The sequence below is a fragment of the Lampris incognitus genome, chromosome 2 (assembly GCF_029633865.1).
Source record: "Lampris incognitus isolate fLamInc1 chromosome 2, fLamInc1.hap2, whole genome shotgun sequence".
Lineage (NCBI taxonomy): Eukaryota > Metazoa > Chordata > Actinopteri > Lampriformes > Lampridae > Lampris > Lampris incognitus.
In genome coordinates this window covers 122,537,926-122,552,801 of record NC_079212.1, presented here as the reverse complement: position 1 = coordinate 122,552,801, position 14,876 = coordinate 122,537,926, and the positions used below count along the sequence as shown (strand labels likewise).

The following is a 14,876-nucleotide window of genomic DNA, read 5'->3' as shown; positions in this document are numbered from 1 at the left end:
CCAGAGACGCGACAGACAAACTTGTGCTGCTTGCCATCGTGAGATGTTACAGTGATGCAAAACCCCATGGAGAATCAGTCAGCAGCGATGGAAAAGGTAACTGTGACAGCTTTCAGTGTGATTTTTCTGTGGATATAGACACATTTTCTGCTTCTCAACTGATACTGCTGGCACAGAGCAGGGCTTATTTGGGTGGTAAACCTAAAAAAAAAAAGAAAAAAGAATTCCACTAAGGAGCGCCCACCGTCACTGACGATGGAGAACGCACATTTTAATGGAATCGTTTCTTGTTTTTTATGCATTCCTGGCTTTGTTTCTGAAACCGTCCATGTCTTAAAGGAATAAACTATTTTGCAAAAGGAATAGTATATTTTAAAACTGTCAGAATCCCCAATCAAAAGCTTGTTTTTCATCGAGCACTGTATGAGGCATCCTTTAACTTTTACAAGATCTTCTCCTCATGGTTAGATATCTTCAAGCTTGAAGATATTTATAGAAGTCAAGTGTCACTGAAGTAAAGGTTTTTTTGTTTTGTTTTTTGTTTTTTTGTTTTGTTTTTTTGCAAGAGGTTGAGAGTTCAGCAAGTATTTTCATGACTTGTGGAGGTGGGATTTTATAATCAGAATGACGATGACAATGCTGCTGTGCTGGTGGGCATACAGGCTATTAGACAGGAAGACTGACAGTGCAGCCTAGTGGTAAAGGAACGGAGCCTCACACGTACACAAGACACTGCAGATCATGGGCGAAACTGCTACAGAGACCGATGCAGTCTGTCAGAACACAAAGCATATCCTTGTATGGTTGTGCGTGTTTGTGTGTGTGTGTGCGTGCCTGAGTGCGTGCCTCTTTTGCCCCACCCTGTACTGAGATGTTGCTTGTAGACACAAGGCACCCCTGTGCACGCTGTGGAGTAACCATTATGAACTCACACAGAACCTCCTGTGTCCCCAGGCTTGGGAGTAGGGCCGGGGGTGGAGGAGGGTTTGGCAAGCATGCCACTGCCTGCATTTGGCCATGACGCTCATCTGCTCCATCCCTCCGTTCTCCTCTGTGCACTCCCCCCGTCGCTCGCACCGGCGAGGCAGCTGCCCGGACATTCTGGGGGACATTCCACAAACGGCACCAGTTTAAGATATTTTACAAGATGAGTGCTTGCAGTTTTCTGTTTGTGTGTACATGCACATGTGTGGTAGGTGAGGAATCCAGCATTTCGCTGGCAGCTTTGTCATGATCTAAATCGAGCGATAACAGTGTTGTCTTGCCGTGTCCTGAGGCCTACAGGGCACCGGGCTAAAAACTCAGCCCTGCAGCTATGCTTGCAGAGCCCTTGGCATGGTTGTGACACGGTGCTGGTATAGATTGTAGTCTCAACTTGTCAGAGGTACCAGTCTCTGCAGCCAGTGACTGTCGAGACACATAGCTAAACTGACACAGGATGTTAATCACTGGGAGGCAAATGAATATCAGGAGTAACAAAAAATAAAATAATTCAAATCAAAGTGGTATTAAATTAAGATTGATCATCTTAGCAAACGTATTTTAGTTTCTTATATCAGCTGTATTTAGACTTGTGGTGATGATTTTAGGAATATATATATATATATAGATGGATTTATATCCTAAAAAAATTTAAAGGTCATTTTAAAAGTGCTTGTTAAATGCTGTTCATGAGTAAAAAATAAAAACACAAGTTGCTCTCAAAACACAAGTTGTTTTGAGAGCTGCTGGGTTTCCCCTCAATTAAAGATCCCTGATATGATTACTTATCTTGTATTTGCTCCTTTTATCGTGTCGGAGTAAGCTGCAGGTACCAGGTGCAGCGGCATCTGAGCACATTAAGGGTCACTTTATGTGAGTAGAGTGTCACAGACTGACTGGGGCGCAAAACCGATTGATCAGGACAGGTGCAGTCTAGTGTATTTGCCAGGTTTCTCTCCTGTCAGAGGAATCAATACACGATCATTGTCCTTGAATAACACAGATTTGCAGGCAGGCAGAGACACACACACAAACACTCTCTCTCTCTCGCTCCTTCTCCCCCCTCTCTCTCTCACACACACACATGATCTCTCTCTCCCTCTCTTTCTCTCTCTCTCTCTCTCTCTCTCTCTCTCTCTCTCTCTCTCTCTCTCTCTCTCTCTCTCTCTCTCTTACACACACAAATGCTCTCTCTCTCGCTCTCTCTCTCTCACACACGCACACACACTCTCACGGGCATCCATGACAGCATAGTATCTCCTGCACCTGCACACAGATAATGGTTTAATGAATGGAATATAGCAAATCAATATCAGATCATTGTCCTTGAGCCCCGCAGACATGCTCTCACACCGTGATGTTGTTTCATTCAGTCACATCAATCAGATATTTGCCACTGGCTAGGTTAGGGTGTCTGAGATAAGAACCTCATTGACAAATGACAATAAATAAGCCAGACTGAAAAAGGAGAGTGACGACTCTGAGAGAGAGGGGAGAAATAGAGTGAGTTAAAGAGGGAGAGAGAGAGAAACGGAGGAAAAGAGATGCAGAGTGCCAGCACATGACATGGACAGATGAAGACAAAATGATAGTTGGCCAGGCAGGTAGGATTGGTAGGTGTGGCAAGGAGAGAGTATTTAGTCAGTAGAATTGGCTGATCCCATACTCTTATTGGCTGTGGGGAGTTTGACAGGCATGAGCATCCCTCCCCCTGGCTGACTGCTGAGCGTGTATGTGTATGTATGTGTGTATGAGAGAGCTGACAGACTGAGAGAGCCACAAAGGCAGGCTCTAACTCTAAACCAATGAGCTCGCAGCCCCAACATACACACACACACACACACTCAGTGCCGACTCTCGCTACGCTTCAACCCTGGGACACAGAGAGAGAAACAGCGAGTGGCAGAGAGGGAGAGTGAGAGCGAGGGAGTGAGAGGAGAGAGGAAGAGGGAGAGGGAGACTGGTAGAGAGAGAAGGGGAACACCATGGCTTCAGATCCAGGGTTCGCTGTGATGCTGCTATGGACTATATCACTACAAGCACTGGGCACCAGAGGAACTAATAGCAATGAGGGTGAGTGTTTGTCTATGTGTCTGCTTACACGTGCAGAAATATGTATATGTGTGCACATTTGGCTTGAGTGAATGTGAATGGGTCATTTAAATGGACTCATTTGAATAGACGGTGTGAAATTAAGGAATGAGGCTACCACATAAGAAGCATGTAGAAACCTTTTGACAGGATGCCGATGTGACCCAGGTTCACACACTCCCAGATGGGCACATGTCCACACGGAGCTGTGCATCCATACATCCCGAGCATTCCTGTGTCACAACTCTGGGATTGATGTGCAAATCAAAGTTTCCTCTCTCAAACAGCAACTCCAGGAAATTCTCTTGGCTGTGCGTGCTGTGCTGTGCATGCGTGCGTGCGCTCGTTTACCCCGGGTTCTGCATAAGCCGTTAAACAAGCCACTCAACGTGCATATGCAAGAATTTGTCGGCATTTATCGGTTGTGACGAGCATATGCTTCTCTGTGTGCATCTCTGTGGTAATCTGTAAATGTATGTTTGTGTACGTGTGTGTGGGAGTGTGTGTGCATCTCTGTGCAAATGGGACGTGTACGTGTGCATTCGTTCTATTCTCTGATTATAATTTCCACATTTATATAAATCCCTCTGACTTTTTTTTTATATATATTTTGGGTTTTGGTTTTGTCAGTATGTTGTATTGCATTGTATTGTATTGTATTGTATTGCATTGTATGGGCCCTAACAAATACCATACTCCCTTGAGACCAACCGCGGTTCTTGTTTACTTCCTTTCTCCTGTCCTTTCTTCTTCCACCATGAGACAGAAAACTGTTGTTGTTGTCACTTGTTCCACTAATGCCACACATCCACCACACAATCCCCTGTTACCATTCACACACGTCTGTGAAGTAAGCATGTATGTGTGCGTGTGTGTGTGTGTGTGTGTGTGTGTGTGTATGTGTGTGTGTGTCAGTCTGTGTGTCAGTCTGTGTGCGTGCATGCTCATGTGTGTGTTATTTCCATGTGTGTGACAGGGTCTCTGTCCTTGTCATAGGTCCAGTCTCCAGAGACTGAGTGAGAGTGGTGTCAGCCTTGGCGTGACTGTCAGGGCCCTCGCCCCGCCGGCAGCATCAGCTTAACACCACAGGGAGAGAGGGAAAGATGGCAGGAGAAAGAGGAAGATGGAGAGGGACGAAGAGAGAGAGAGAGGGAGAGAGGGATCAGTTATTTAGACCACGAGAGCCAGCAGAGCACAGGAGGAGTGGAAGGGCAAGGGCAAGCATTTATCCTGTATTAAGCTCTGAAAGGAGGAAATAAGGGGAGAGAGGAGACTTAAGGCTCCTCAGGTCGAAGAGGGTGGGAAGTATAGGCTGACGCAAGAGGAAATGGAAAAGTCCATTCCATTTATTTGAGTCCTTGTAGTCTTGCCCACCGTTTGCGGTTTGGTTCGGTGAGAACGATGGCAACGTTAATAACTTTCAGTTAATGTTTTGCCATTTATGTTAATGTCATTTGAGCTGTTGTGCTCCTTAATGCTGTGCCTCCCCACGGGCCCCTCCAGCAGCATCTGCTGCTGTTCACCTTATTACCTTAAACCCTGCCCTGTCAAGTGTCCTATATATATATATATATATATATATATATATATATGTGTGTGTGTGTGTGTGTGTGTGTGTGTATGTGTATGTATATGTATGCGTGTGTGTATATATATACATATATATATATACACACACGCACACACGTGTGTGTGTGTGTGTGTGTGTGTTTCCCTTTCTTCATCTTTGTTTTGCATGTTTTTTTTATTCTAGTATATACTATCTAATCCTTACTCCTACCCCGATTCATGCTTTTTTCCCGTGCCATCATTGTTCACAGTAATATTTTTTTTTTTGAAATGTAGGTTCAGACATATAGGATAGAAGGAATTGACAGAGGCATTTTACTTTTGTCCTTTTGACAACTGTCTTTCCTCATTTTAAGGATTGGTTTTTTAGATCACAGACTGCATTCTGCATCATTTGTCACAAAAAGCAACAACATATGAATCTGTGGTGCGTTGTTGAAGCACAGTGATAGTCTGAAGAAAATGTGACTAGAGGCACTGCCTATGTGTGATTAACGAAGCTGGTCAAAAGTCCAAAGTCTCAGCCTCCCCTGTGCCCCTTCTTTATTTTCATTTGTTCCCATGCAAGGTATCTATGGATCTGAGAGCATCCTCATGGAGGGAAATGGCAAAAAAAAAAATGGCAGGGAAGATAATGGTGTCACTGATCTGTCAATAACACCGTATTAAACTGATGCGTTGACTCCATGCCAATTATCCAGCAAAACAGATAACTGTGGGATTTAGATTTTCACCCAATTATTTAAAAGCATTGTTCACCGAATATTTTTTTCCCCCTTCTTTCCTGGCTGCAGCACATATCTTATCTGCAGCTTGTATTTGCCTGGCCGAAGGATTTATCAGATTAATCTCTGTTACACAGATCTGTTTTGTTATTCATGGCATTTTTTTTTGAACGGCATATCAAAAAGTAAATCATATCCTTTAAAGGAATGCGTGACAAACAGTAATCTGACAGCGTATCGCAAACACAGTTTAGGAGAGACATGAATCGGGTGACACTAAAGAGAATTGGAGTGGTATTCCAGGCTGATTTGTGCTCCCTTTAACAACTCCCAGTAAACACTCTAATTGGTGCCATGTCATGAGATGATTAAGTCGTTGCAGTTCTGAATACACTTAGAATAATGGATCCTTTGCTCTGGCCAGTGCATTTATCCCTATTTACCCTGGCTCATATGTAAGGACATTACCCTTCCCTAATAAAGTCACGGGAGAGTTGCAAATATTACGCTGTTCAAAATCCTGTTTCGCTCCAGGCTCACGGCCTGCCTAATCCAAATAAATATAGGACAAAATCAATTCAAGCATATCGAGGATGGTTGGAGGTGGTTAACCCCTTTTTTTGGTTTCTTTTTCTGAGCCAGCTGAAAATAAAGTGAGACCTTTCAAAGATTGCAAACTCTCTTTTTTTTATTTTACATTTTCTGGTGTTTCGCTGCATGTCAAAATGCGTCTTGAAAGACAAAACAGCAAAATTAATTTTCACTTCTTTTCTACTGCATGGGCTCATGTTTTGCACTAGAGTATTAGTAAGAAATATTACATGTGCATTATAAGATAACCTTTGCAAGAAAATAAGAGGTGAAAAAAAGTAAAGTTAGTCGGTTGATGAGCATTCTCAGAAGTGGAAAGTAACACAACCTGATGACAGACACACAGCACCGAGACGTGAAGGCAAACACGCACTCATGAGCATTCACCCATGTTTTCAACAAATTTGACTGACGCGGGCGCACACACACACACACACACACACACACACACACACACACACACACACACACACACACACACACGCATACACACACACACACACACACACACACACATTTAAAGAAGAAATCTTTCATAATTGAAACTGAAGGACACAAAGCAGTGACATACTATTCTTTGTTTATCCAAAGAGTTCTGAACAGTGAAGACTTAATCCCTTGGATTTAATGGAAAAAGTATTTTCTAAGGAAGTTTTTTTTCATTTTATTTTGTTAGTTGCATGGTTATTTTAAATGTAAAAATTAGAATATACACTTTTCTTTGTCAAAAATATTCAATATCAACATCCAAACATAATTTTGATATTATACTTGATATTATGTGTGTTATTATAATACATGTGCATCAAAGTCTGTCAACTCGGGTTTTTTTGGGGGGGGCAGCAAAACAGGGATTAGTGGGTGACTTGGCGGGGGCTTAGAGCTAGTATTAGAGAAAGGGAGAGCAAGTCTTCCTATTTCAACATCTCGGATGTTTTATTGCCCTTTTGTGTTTCATTTGGCGCAGACGCAAAATATCGAACAGTGGAATGATTCCTTTTTCTTTTTTTTTGACTAGAATGATCTTGCAGTCAAAACCCTGCCTCTGTCTGTACAGAAACACAGAGGTGCCAAGAGAAAAAAAATTCACAGGTAGGAAGCGGAAACAGAATCGAATGAGGGCTGTTGTCTGTACCACCAGTATTAGACCAGCTCAGGTCAGTTCTGAATCTGAAAGGAACGTCAAAAACACTTACTAGCTGTGTGGCAGTTGGTGGGGGGGCAGTTTTCTCCCCCTCCCGTCTCCCAGTGGGGTCCCCAATTTAACTTCACCATGTAGTTTCACATCGTGTCAGCCCGACATGGGGAGAGAGCGTTCCGCCGGGTGGTTGTTAGTGCCTGGAAACATGAAAGGGCCCACGCAGAGAGCAGGACTCGCACCCCACGAGCAAAACCATAGGTGTTGTTCACATGTTCTTATTCTGCAGGAGAACCATGGGGATGATACAGAGGTAGGGACACATAATGGAGAAGGCACCGGGGGAAGTCATTGTTTTATTTTATTTTTTTCTTTGGGGGGGGGGGGGGGTTACTCTAAGATTTGAACACATACCATTTAATGAACAAAATTGCAGAAAAAAAGAAAAAGTAATGAAGGGGGAGAACTTGAAAGGTGACAGTGTATTTAGAAAGTGGGGGAAAGCAGATACAGGTTTTCTTTGTGCTCATGCAATAGAGACCAAAGACAAACACTTGTCCTTGAAAAAACAACCAAGTTTTTTGTTTTGTTTTGGGTTTTTTTTTTGACCACTGCTGAAGTGGACTCAGAGACTGGCGTTTATATTGATCTCTCCTGAGTCAATGTTACCTGCTGCATGTTTGGTAACATCCAAATTAAAAAAAAATGCATGAGAACCTGCTATAATCAATAACCTGAAGGGGAGAAGTATCTCTTCAAAACCCTCGTGAAACAATACTATCAATACTTGAATTTTATATTAATGTTCGTGTAATAGAAGAATCTGTATATGATGTATTATTAGTTTTCTATTCATACATATATTGTCGGAGAAAAATATTAACACTTTACAGCAGGGAAATGCTGCACTTTAAAGGTTGATTCTGTTTTTGTTTTTTGTTTTTTTTCCACAACATAGATGTTATTTTCTTAGTTTTTGCCATCATGCATATTGTAGCGCCATGGAATATGATCCTTATATCTGTCCTTTAACAACAAAAATACACTAGTTAGACTGCACATGTTATTGACCACTGGTTACTGATATCTATGAAAGTAAGATGGTCCTTCCTGCAAGTTGAACCAGAAAGCAGCTCAGGGATGCAAACTCATCAGGGGTGAAAAAGGTGCCAAAATGTGAACCCCCCCCAGGAGGTTCAGGGGGCATGTCCCCCCAGGAAGACTTTTTTTTTTAAATATCAGATTTAAAATGTTGATTTAGAGTCGATTTTAGCATGAGGATATAGGGAAAACACACCCTAGAATTAATGTAATCTTACTGCTACAAAAGTAATGTAAGGGGTACATCAGTTTGGAGCACAAAAAACAGAACAAAAACAAACAGTCAAGAGAGCGCACAGCTGGGTCCAAAATTGTGTTAACATGCATTGCATCCACTAAATAAAGTTCATCAAACAAAACAGAAACACAATGGACAATTTAAATAGAAAACACATCTCGTGTTATATTTTGGTAGAGAGAGAGAGAGGGAGAGAGAGATTGTCCTTATTTCACGAGAAAATTTCAACTCATTGTTCCTGAAGTGATATTTTTTTTAATTCAATAACCAGAACAGTGTTACGCTGACCTAACCGTTCGCCTACCTCTGCATTTGTCACATGGTCAATGGGAGGCACTGGCATTTTTATTTTCTCCCTTATCTTTTCAGGTGCTGGTGTTTCTTTTGCTCCTGCTGTTGGTGTCTGACTTACTGAAACCTGTCGCACACTAATATTGCAAGTTGATAAAATGTTGCAGACTCTCTGCTTGTGGCAATCCAAAAGGGCATGTGGGCCCTTCCTACTGTAGTGGATATCTTTAACACAATGAAGAATGCATTTAGCTGTCCTGATGTGTCAACCTTCTTAAAGAAATCTGAAAATGGAAATGTGTGCAGCTTTAGGGCTCTTGTTTCTGGGTTATAGCGCAGTCGAAGGCGCTGGCGCTAGTTCACGGCGCAAATCGATCTAAGGTGTGGCCAACACTTTTTTGCTAATTTTGGGACATGCTTCGCTGGCAGTAATCGGGCACAATGGGGGCGCAGTTCTAAAAGGGTTGGATTAGAAGGAATAAGTTATCAGTAAGGGTGGTGGGAGCTGTCTTCAATTATGGCCAATCAAATCAACTCCTCTCATTCCCTTTAAAAGCAGCACATGCTCGCTCATGGTGAACTGCCAATTTTGTAATGGATGACGGAAGTCTAGACCAGATAAAGCAGAAAAGCTTCTCCCAGCCTGAGACAAGGGCTGATGCCGTTGTTGAGGAGGTGCAGAGTCGCCAAGTGCGCATACAACAGATATTAACATCAATTCCAATGTGATCATCGGCAGTCACTCGGGGACAAGTATGATTGTCCTCCTTCTGGATCTTCAGGTGGACGTAGAGGCTGATCCTGGAGCCACATAATGAAAGGACACCTGCACATGACAGTTTTTACGTGGAGAGGCAGATGTGCCTGCAGCCACCACATGGTTCTTGGCAGGGGTTGGCCAGAGTCCAATGGCACGGAGAACCAAGATGATTGGAGACCACCCTCTGTTGATTTTTTTTTATATATATATGTATATACTTTATTGATCCCCGTAGGGAAATTACACTCTGCATTTAACCCATCCTAGCTATGTAGTTAGGAGCAGTGGACAGCCGCTGTGCAGCACCCGGGGATCAACTCCAGTTGGTCTTGCCATGCCTCGGTCAACGGCACAGACAGGAGTACTAACCCAAACATGCATGTCTTTTTGATGGTGGGGGAAACCAGAGCACCCAAAGAAAACCCACTGCAGACACTGTTGCAGCCTTAATCCAACTTCGCTGCCAGTGTGACCTGGAGACATCTTCCACCAGTTCCGACGTTTAGGTCTTTGTTGGATTGCACTTCGTCTGGAACCTCCCCCTTGACCTATCTGCCTTGGGTGACCTAACCAAAAGCCAAGCTCCAGACAGCATAGCTCTTGGGATCATTAGTACACGCAAGCTTCTCCACCATAGCAAGGTGGTGATCCAACAGAAGTCCAATGTGATATGAAACAACATGCAAACATGATTATTTGACAGGCTACCGTTTAACCTGTCTTCATTCTCTACTAGCATCTTTCTCGCTTTCTTGTGCATCTATGAACACATCAGGAGATGTTACGTAGTTGTGATCATGGACCAATTAGCCTAGGCAATCAGTTAATTCTTTCAGGTTGAATAAGGTTAACTGAAATATTGGAATCTCTGCCACCAAGTTGTTTTCCATACGTAATGATGCACACTGATTGTTTTATGTTGGAAAACAATGATACACGTGCATATATTTTGTTTTGTTATTAAAGATTTAGGACAGTAACCATTAGTTAAACTATTCAAGAAATAGATGGCAGCACAGTGGTCCAGTGGTTAGCACTGTTGCCTCACAGCAAGAAGGTCCTGGGTTCGAACCCCAGGCCGTCCCAGATCCTTTCTGTATGGAGTTTGCATGTCCTCCCTGTGTCTGCATGGGTTTCCTCCGGGTGCTCCGGTTTCCTCCCACCATCAAAAAGACATGCATGTTTGGGTTAATACTCCAGTCTGTGTTCCTGACCAAGGCAATAGAAAGAAGAACTGGAGTTGGTCCCCGGGTGCTGCAGCTGCCCACTGCTGCTATACAATATGATGGTTTAAATGCAGAGAACACATTTGTTCTAAGAATACAATAACAAAACAAAGTGGCTTTATCTTCTCTTCAAATAGGCCAATATAACATACACAAGAGTGGCGTGTGTTATTTTGGATAAATCCATGCTTAGTGCACCTTCGCCTAAAGCCCAGAAACTACACACAATGCCTGCATCTACACTAAGACCTGGTCTGACCAGGCGGGTATGCAAGTGTATTATTTGGTTTCATTTGACACCAAACTAGCACTGCGCCACCTGATTTTTGACTGACACACCCTCTACTGCGCCCCCACGGCCATTTCGGTGCAAGTGATGTCATGACGAGCCCAGAAATTAGCAAACGCGCCATATTGAGAGAAAAACCACCTTGCACCCAATGAAATTTTCCCTACCGTCTGTGTTAGCACTACCACCGGCCCTACACCATCCGGGAACTAGAGCCCCATATGTCCATAGCTGCCTAAAGCTTCAGCCAGCTCCAGCTCCACTTGCATCTCATATCTGCTTTACCAGCAGTTGCTTGCAGTCCCCTAATTCTCTCATTCTGAAATGGAAGCAGATAATGAACATTCAATTCACATACTGTAGTTCAAGTTAAGTAAATTATCACAAATGCTGCCTCACACAATTTTGTCATTATGACATTTCTATATAAACAGAACGTCGTGTGTGTGTGTGAGAGAGAGAGAGAGAGAGAGAGGGGGTTAGCTAGTAAAAAGTTAACATAGTTTTTGCTCTTTAAAGCTATTGCAACTGCAGTTTGGTCAGTTAAAAGACAGGGCTTAGATATGATGTTGATATATTCATTTTGCAACCACTACAACTAAAAGAAAAATTAGGTAATTTCAATTCAGCTTCTGTCATTTTCAGTGAGCTTGGCATTTGCCAACTTTTGAAGTGCCATAATTAGGCTACTATAACAAGCATTCTGTTTAACTACGTCATAATTAACGTAGGTCCATTTCAGCTAAATGTCCACAGCGTTGTCTCATGAATTAGTCTCAGGTTCCAAAACAAATCCAAAAGCAAACTGTTTCATTACATCGTGGTTAGGGCAGTATTTGCCTTGCTAATGTTATCTTAGTAAAAAAAAAAAATGGACCCATCGGGGCTAATGTTAACGTTAAGTTGGCACTTTGGCTGAGGAGCTCAACTCATGTTGTAATTGTCGGCAAAATGGTTACATTAGTAACGTTAAAACAGTAGTGCCAGAGCCCTAAAGTCAGAAATGTTATACAAGTGGAATCTGGAATAACAAGTACGCTAGCTAACGTTAGACTCTATGGTAATAACATTAACACCTAACATTACATCCAAATTGTGATGGCTAGTATTTGCTAAATCAAAACAACTCAACCTTAATCAGGCTAATTAACAGTCTCAAGCTTGACATATCATCATATAAGCAAATTAAGGTTATCATAGCACTACTGTAAGAGATTCTTAGCATCCGGGTAGTCAAACACTGACCTCCCTGAGATGGCCCTCTTCAGTCTTCACGTTTTGTTTGTTTGATTGTTTGTTTGTTTGTTTGTTTGTTTGTTTGTGGGTTTATTTTGCTTCTTTTTTTTTGACAACTCAGAAGACATGGTTTTCATTTCATTCCCTGTGACTGTCCTCGCAGACCCAGACCAAATTTCAAAAACTCATCGGATATATACGAATCACACAAATGACCTATTTGGGATTCGAAATGGCGATTTTCACTGAAAGGTGACGAATTTGCATCCCTTAATGTTGATTATATTAGACGTTTTAACAACACAAAGCATAAACAACCCATCTCTATTTCAGTTGCTCTTTATATTGATGTTATTGATATATTGTTCGGGTCATTGTATCCAATTTTTCTTTTACAACTTCTGAGGACTGGTGGTGGGAGTGGGAGAGGGCGAGCGAGTTGTCTGTATCTGTGTATTTGCAGTGTATGTTTGTTATGTAAAGCTGTTTTTGTTCGTATGTGTTTTATAATTTTGTATTTTTCTATAGGACCCCCTTGAACATGAGATGCTACATATCAAGGGGGTTTCCTTCAATAAATTCCATTAAATTTTGCGTAATAGCCATGTCCAGCAGGGATCCTGTGTCCAAAATCTCTACAGTGAAGGCGAGTAAAATGACATCATAATGGATATGCAAAATGACAAGGACTTTGAAAATAGGAACGCAGGTTATATTAAATCGGATTTATCCTTTAACGTTGAATAACAATAAAATACTTTTAATTGCCCCCTCCAGGAGGTGGTCAGATTGTAGGGCCAGCTGTGGAACAATACCCTGGGGCTAAGGAGAAACATCAGAGGAGGAGATGCCTTCTAAAATTAGTGATGGATGTTCAGCGACTTAAGCTCTCGACCTGGGCAGTCCCAAGAAAATTATTGCCAAGTGCTCCAATTGATATTTACTCAGGGACCTGGGTATCTGGTAAATTTCCAGAGAGTTGGGTAACAGTAGCCCTTTGACCTACAGATCAAAAATAGATGACCACAAATCTGTCAATAAGTTAGTTCACCGTCTCTCACAATCACACACACCCTGTAGGGGTATTTGGTTGTGGGAAAGTATGAATTAATCATATTTTCTCCTTGAAACAACGTAGAAAGATTCTAACATAGGAACATTTTCTTTAATGTTCCCTAACATATCACCCCTAATTGATTTACTTTCAGTTTTAATTGAGTAGCAATGCAGTACAAGTCCTATGGGAGAGATTATTTGTATCATGTAGTGTGTGGGAGTGCATAAAAAAATTGTGAGGGCATGAACCTTACCTCCTCCTGTCTTCTTCCTTTGTCTGAATGCAATCCGATTTTCTCCTTTCTCCCCTAGGCACCAGTCTTTATTGAGACATCAGCCTTGTTAGCAAGCTGTCGACAGAAATATAGCAGTTTCCAGATCAATACAGCCAGGTCTACCACTACCCTTTATCTGTGGCCAAAAACAGCCGAGGCCACAAAAGCACGGATGTCTCTAGAGCCCTCTCCATCCATTACCAAGGCCTGATGCTGGGCTAGCCAAAGTTCAGCCGCCCCTGGGCTGGTAGCAAATGCTTGGCTATGCTGTTTGATTGTAGCTACATTGTTGGGTAATTTATTTTTTCACTGCTCTGCTAGCATATGGAGTGTGAAGTCCTGCGGTGGGATGGTTGGATAGAGAGATAGAGAGCCAGAGAGGCAGGCGGCGAGAGGGTTGGAGGTGTTGTGTGACAGCTCTGTAATGGGCTGTTGTTGTGGTTGTGTTAGCACATCCCTCCTGGAGCGAGATCTCTGTGATGCTCCCTTCATGGGGACTGATGAATGACTGAGATCCGGCTTTGGAGCAACAACTTTCCTCTCCGCTGCTTTAGACAGACGGAACGACACAGCATGTATTGGAGGAAGAGATGAAAAGTGTGTGTGATGGAGGGAATCCACAGAGAGAGAAAGAATGAGGGAGAAAAACGAGAACTGAGCAAGGAAGAGGGAAAGAAGTGAGACGTAGCGAGGGAACGAGAATGAGTCTTCCCATTCAAACGTGTCTCCTCAAGCTCCATCTGCGGGTGTATTTATCAACACCCGAGGAGAGGGTGTCGAGCTGATCATTGCTGCCTCTCAATTCCCTTCAATCCATTAGAGGATTTAAATGTTCATTAAGTTTAATAGAAGCCTAGCGAAGGTCTAATATTCTCTGATAAAGGCTGGCAAAACCTGCCAGCCTGCTCCAATTGCTCTGGCGAAAAAAGAAAAAAAAAGCTATGGAGCTAATAAGGTCAAACAGGCAAACTCAAAGTTTGTCCTCGGCTCACTTTGTGGAGAGTGATTCGTTTTCGCTGGAACCTGTTTGCTCAAATTGCGACACGCAAGAAATGAGCACCAGATGAAACAGCTGATCCAGAAAGTAGTAAGGTGTGTTGGAAGGTAAGCTCACTTTCACTATTATGCCATGTAAGCCCGCTGCTCAGGTATGATGTAGCGAGCCCCAAACTAACTGTGATTAAGGCTGATGAAGTACTCCAGACGACTGTGTCTTTGAGGAAATAATGCATTTTACACCCAGTAATCTGTCCATAAATCACTGGCCTGATGTCATTAATATAGAGAGTGGGGAGGTCGGGGTAACACA

At 42.6% G+C, this 14,876-nt stretch overlaps 1 protein-coding gene across 1 annotated transcript in view; it reads left to right on the top strand.

Moving 5' to 3' along the window:
* The first annotated feature begins 2,966 nt into the window (after positions 1–2,966).
* Positions 2,967–14,876, top strand: part of epha8 (eph receptor A8) — a 130,897-nt gene continuing 118,987 nt past the window's right edge. The window contains exon 1 of the mRNA XM_056273777.1: positions 2,967–3,054. Coding sequence (XP_056129752.1) covers positions 2,967–3,054 — 88 coding nt within the window. The remainder of the gene's footprint in view (positions 3,055–14,876) is intronic.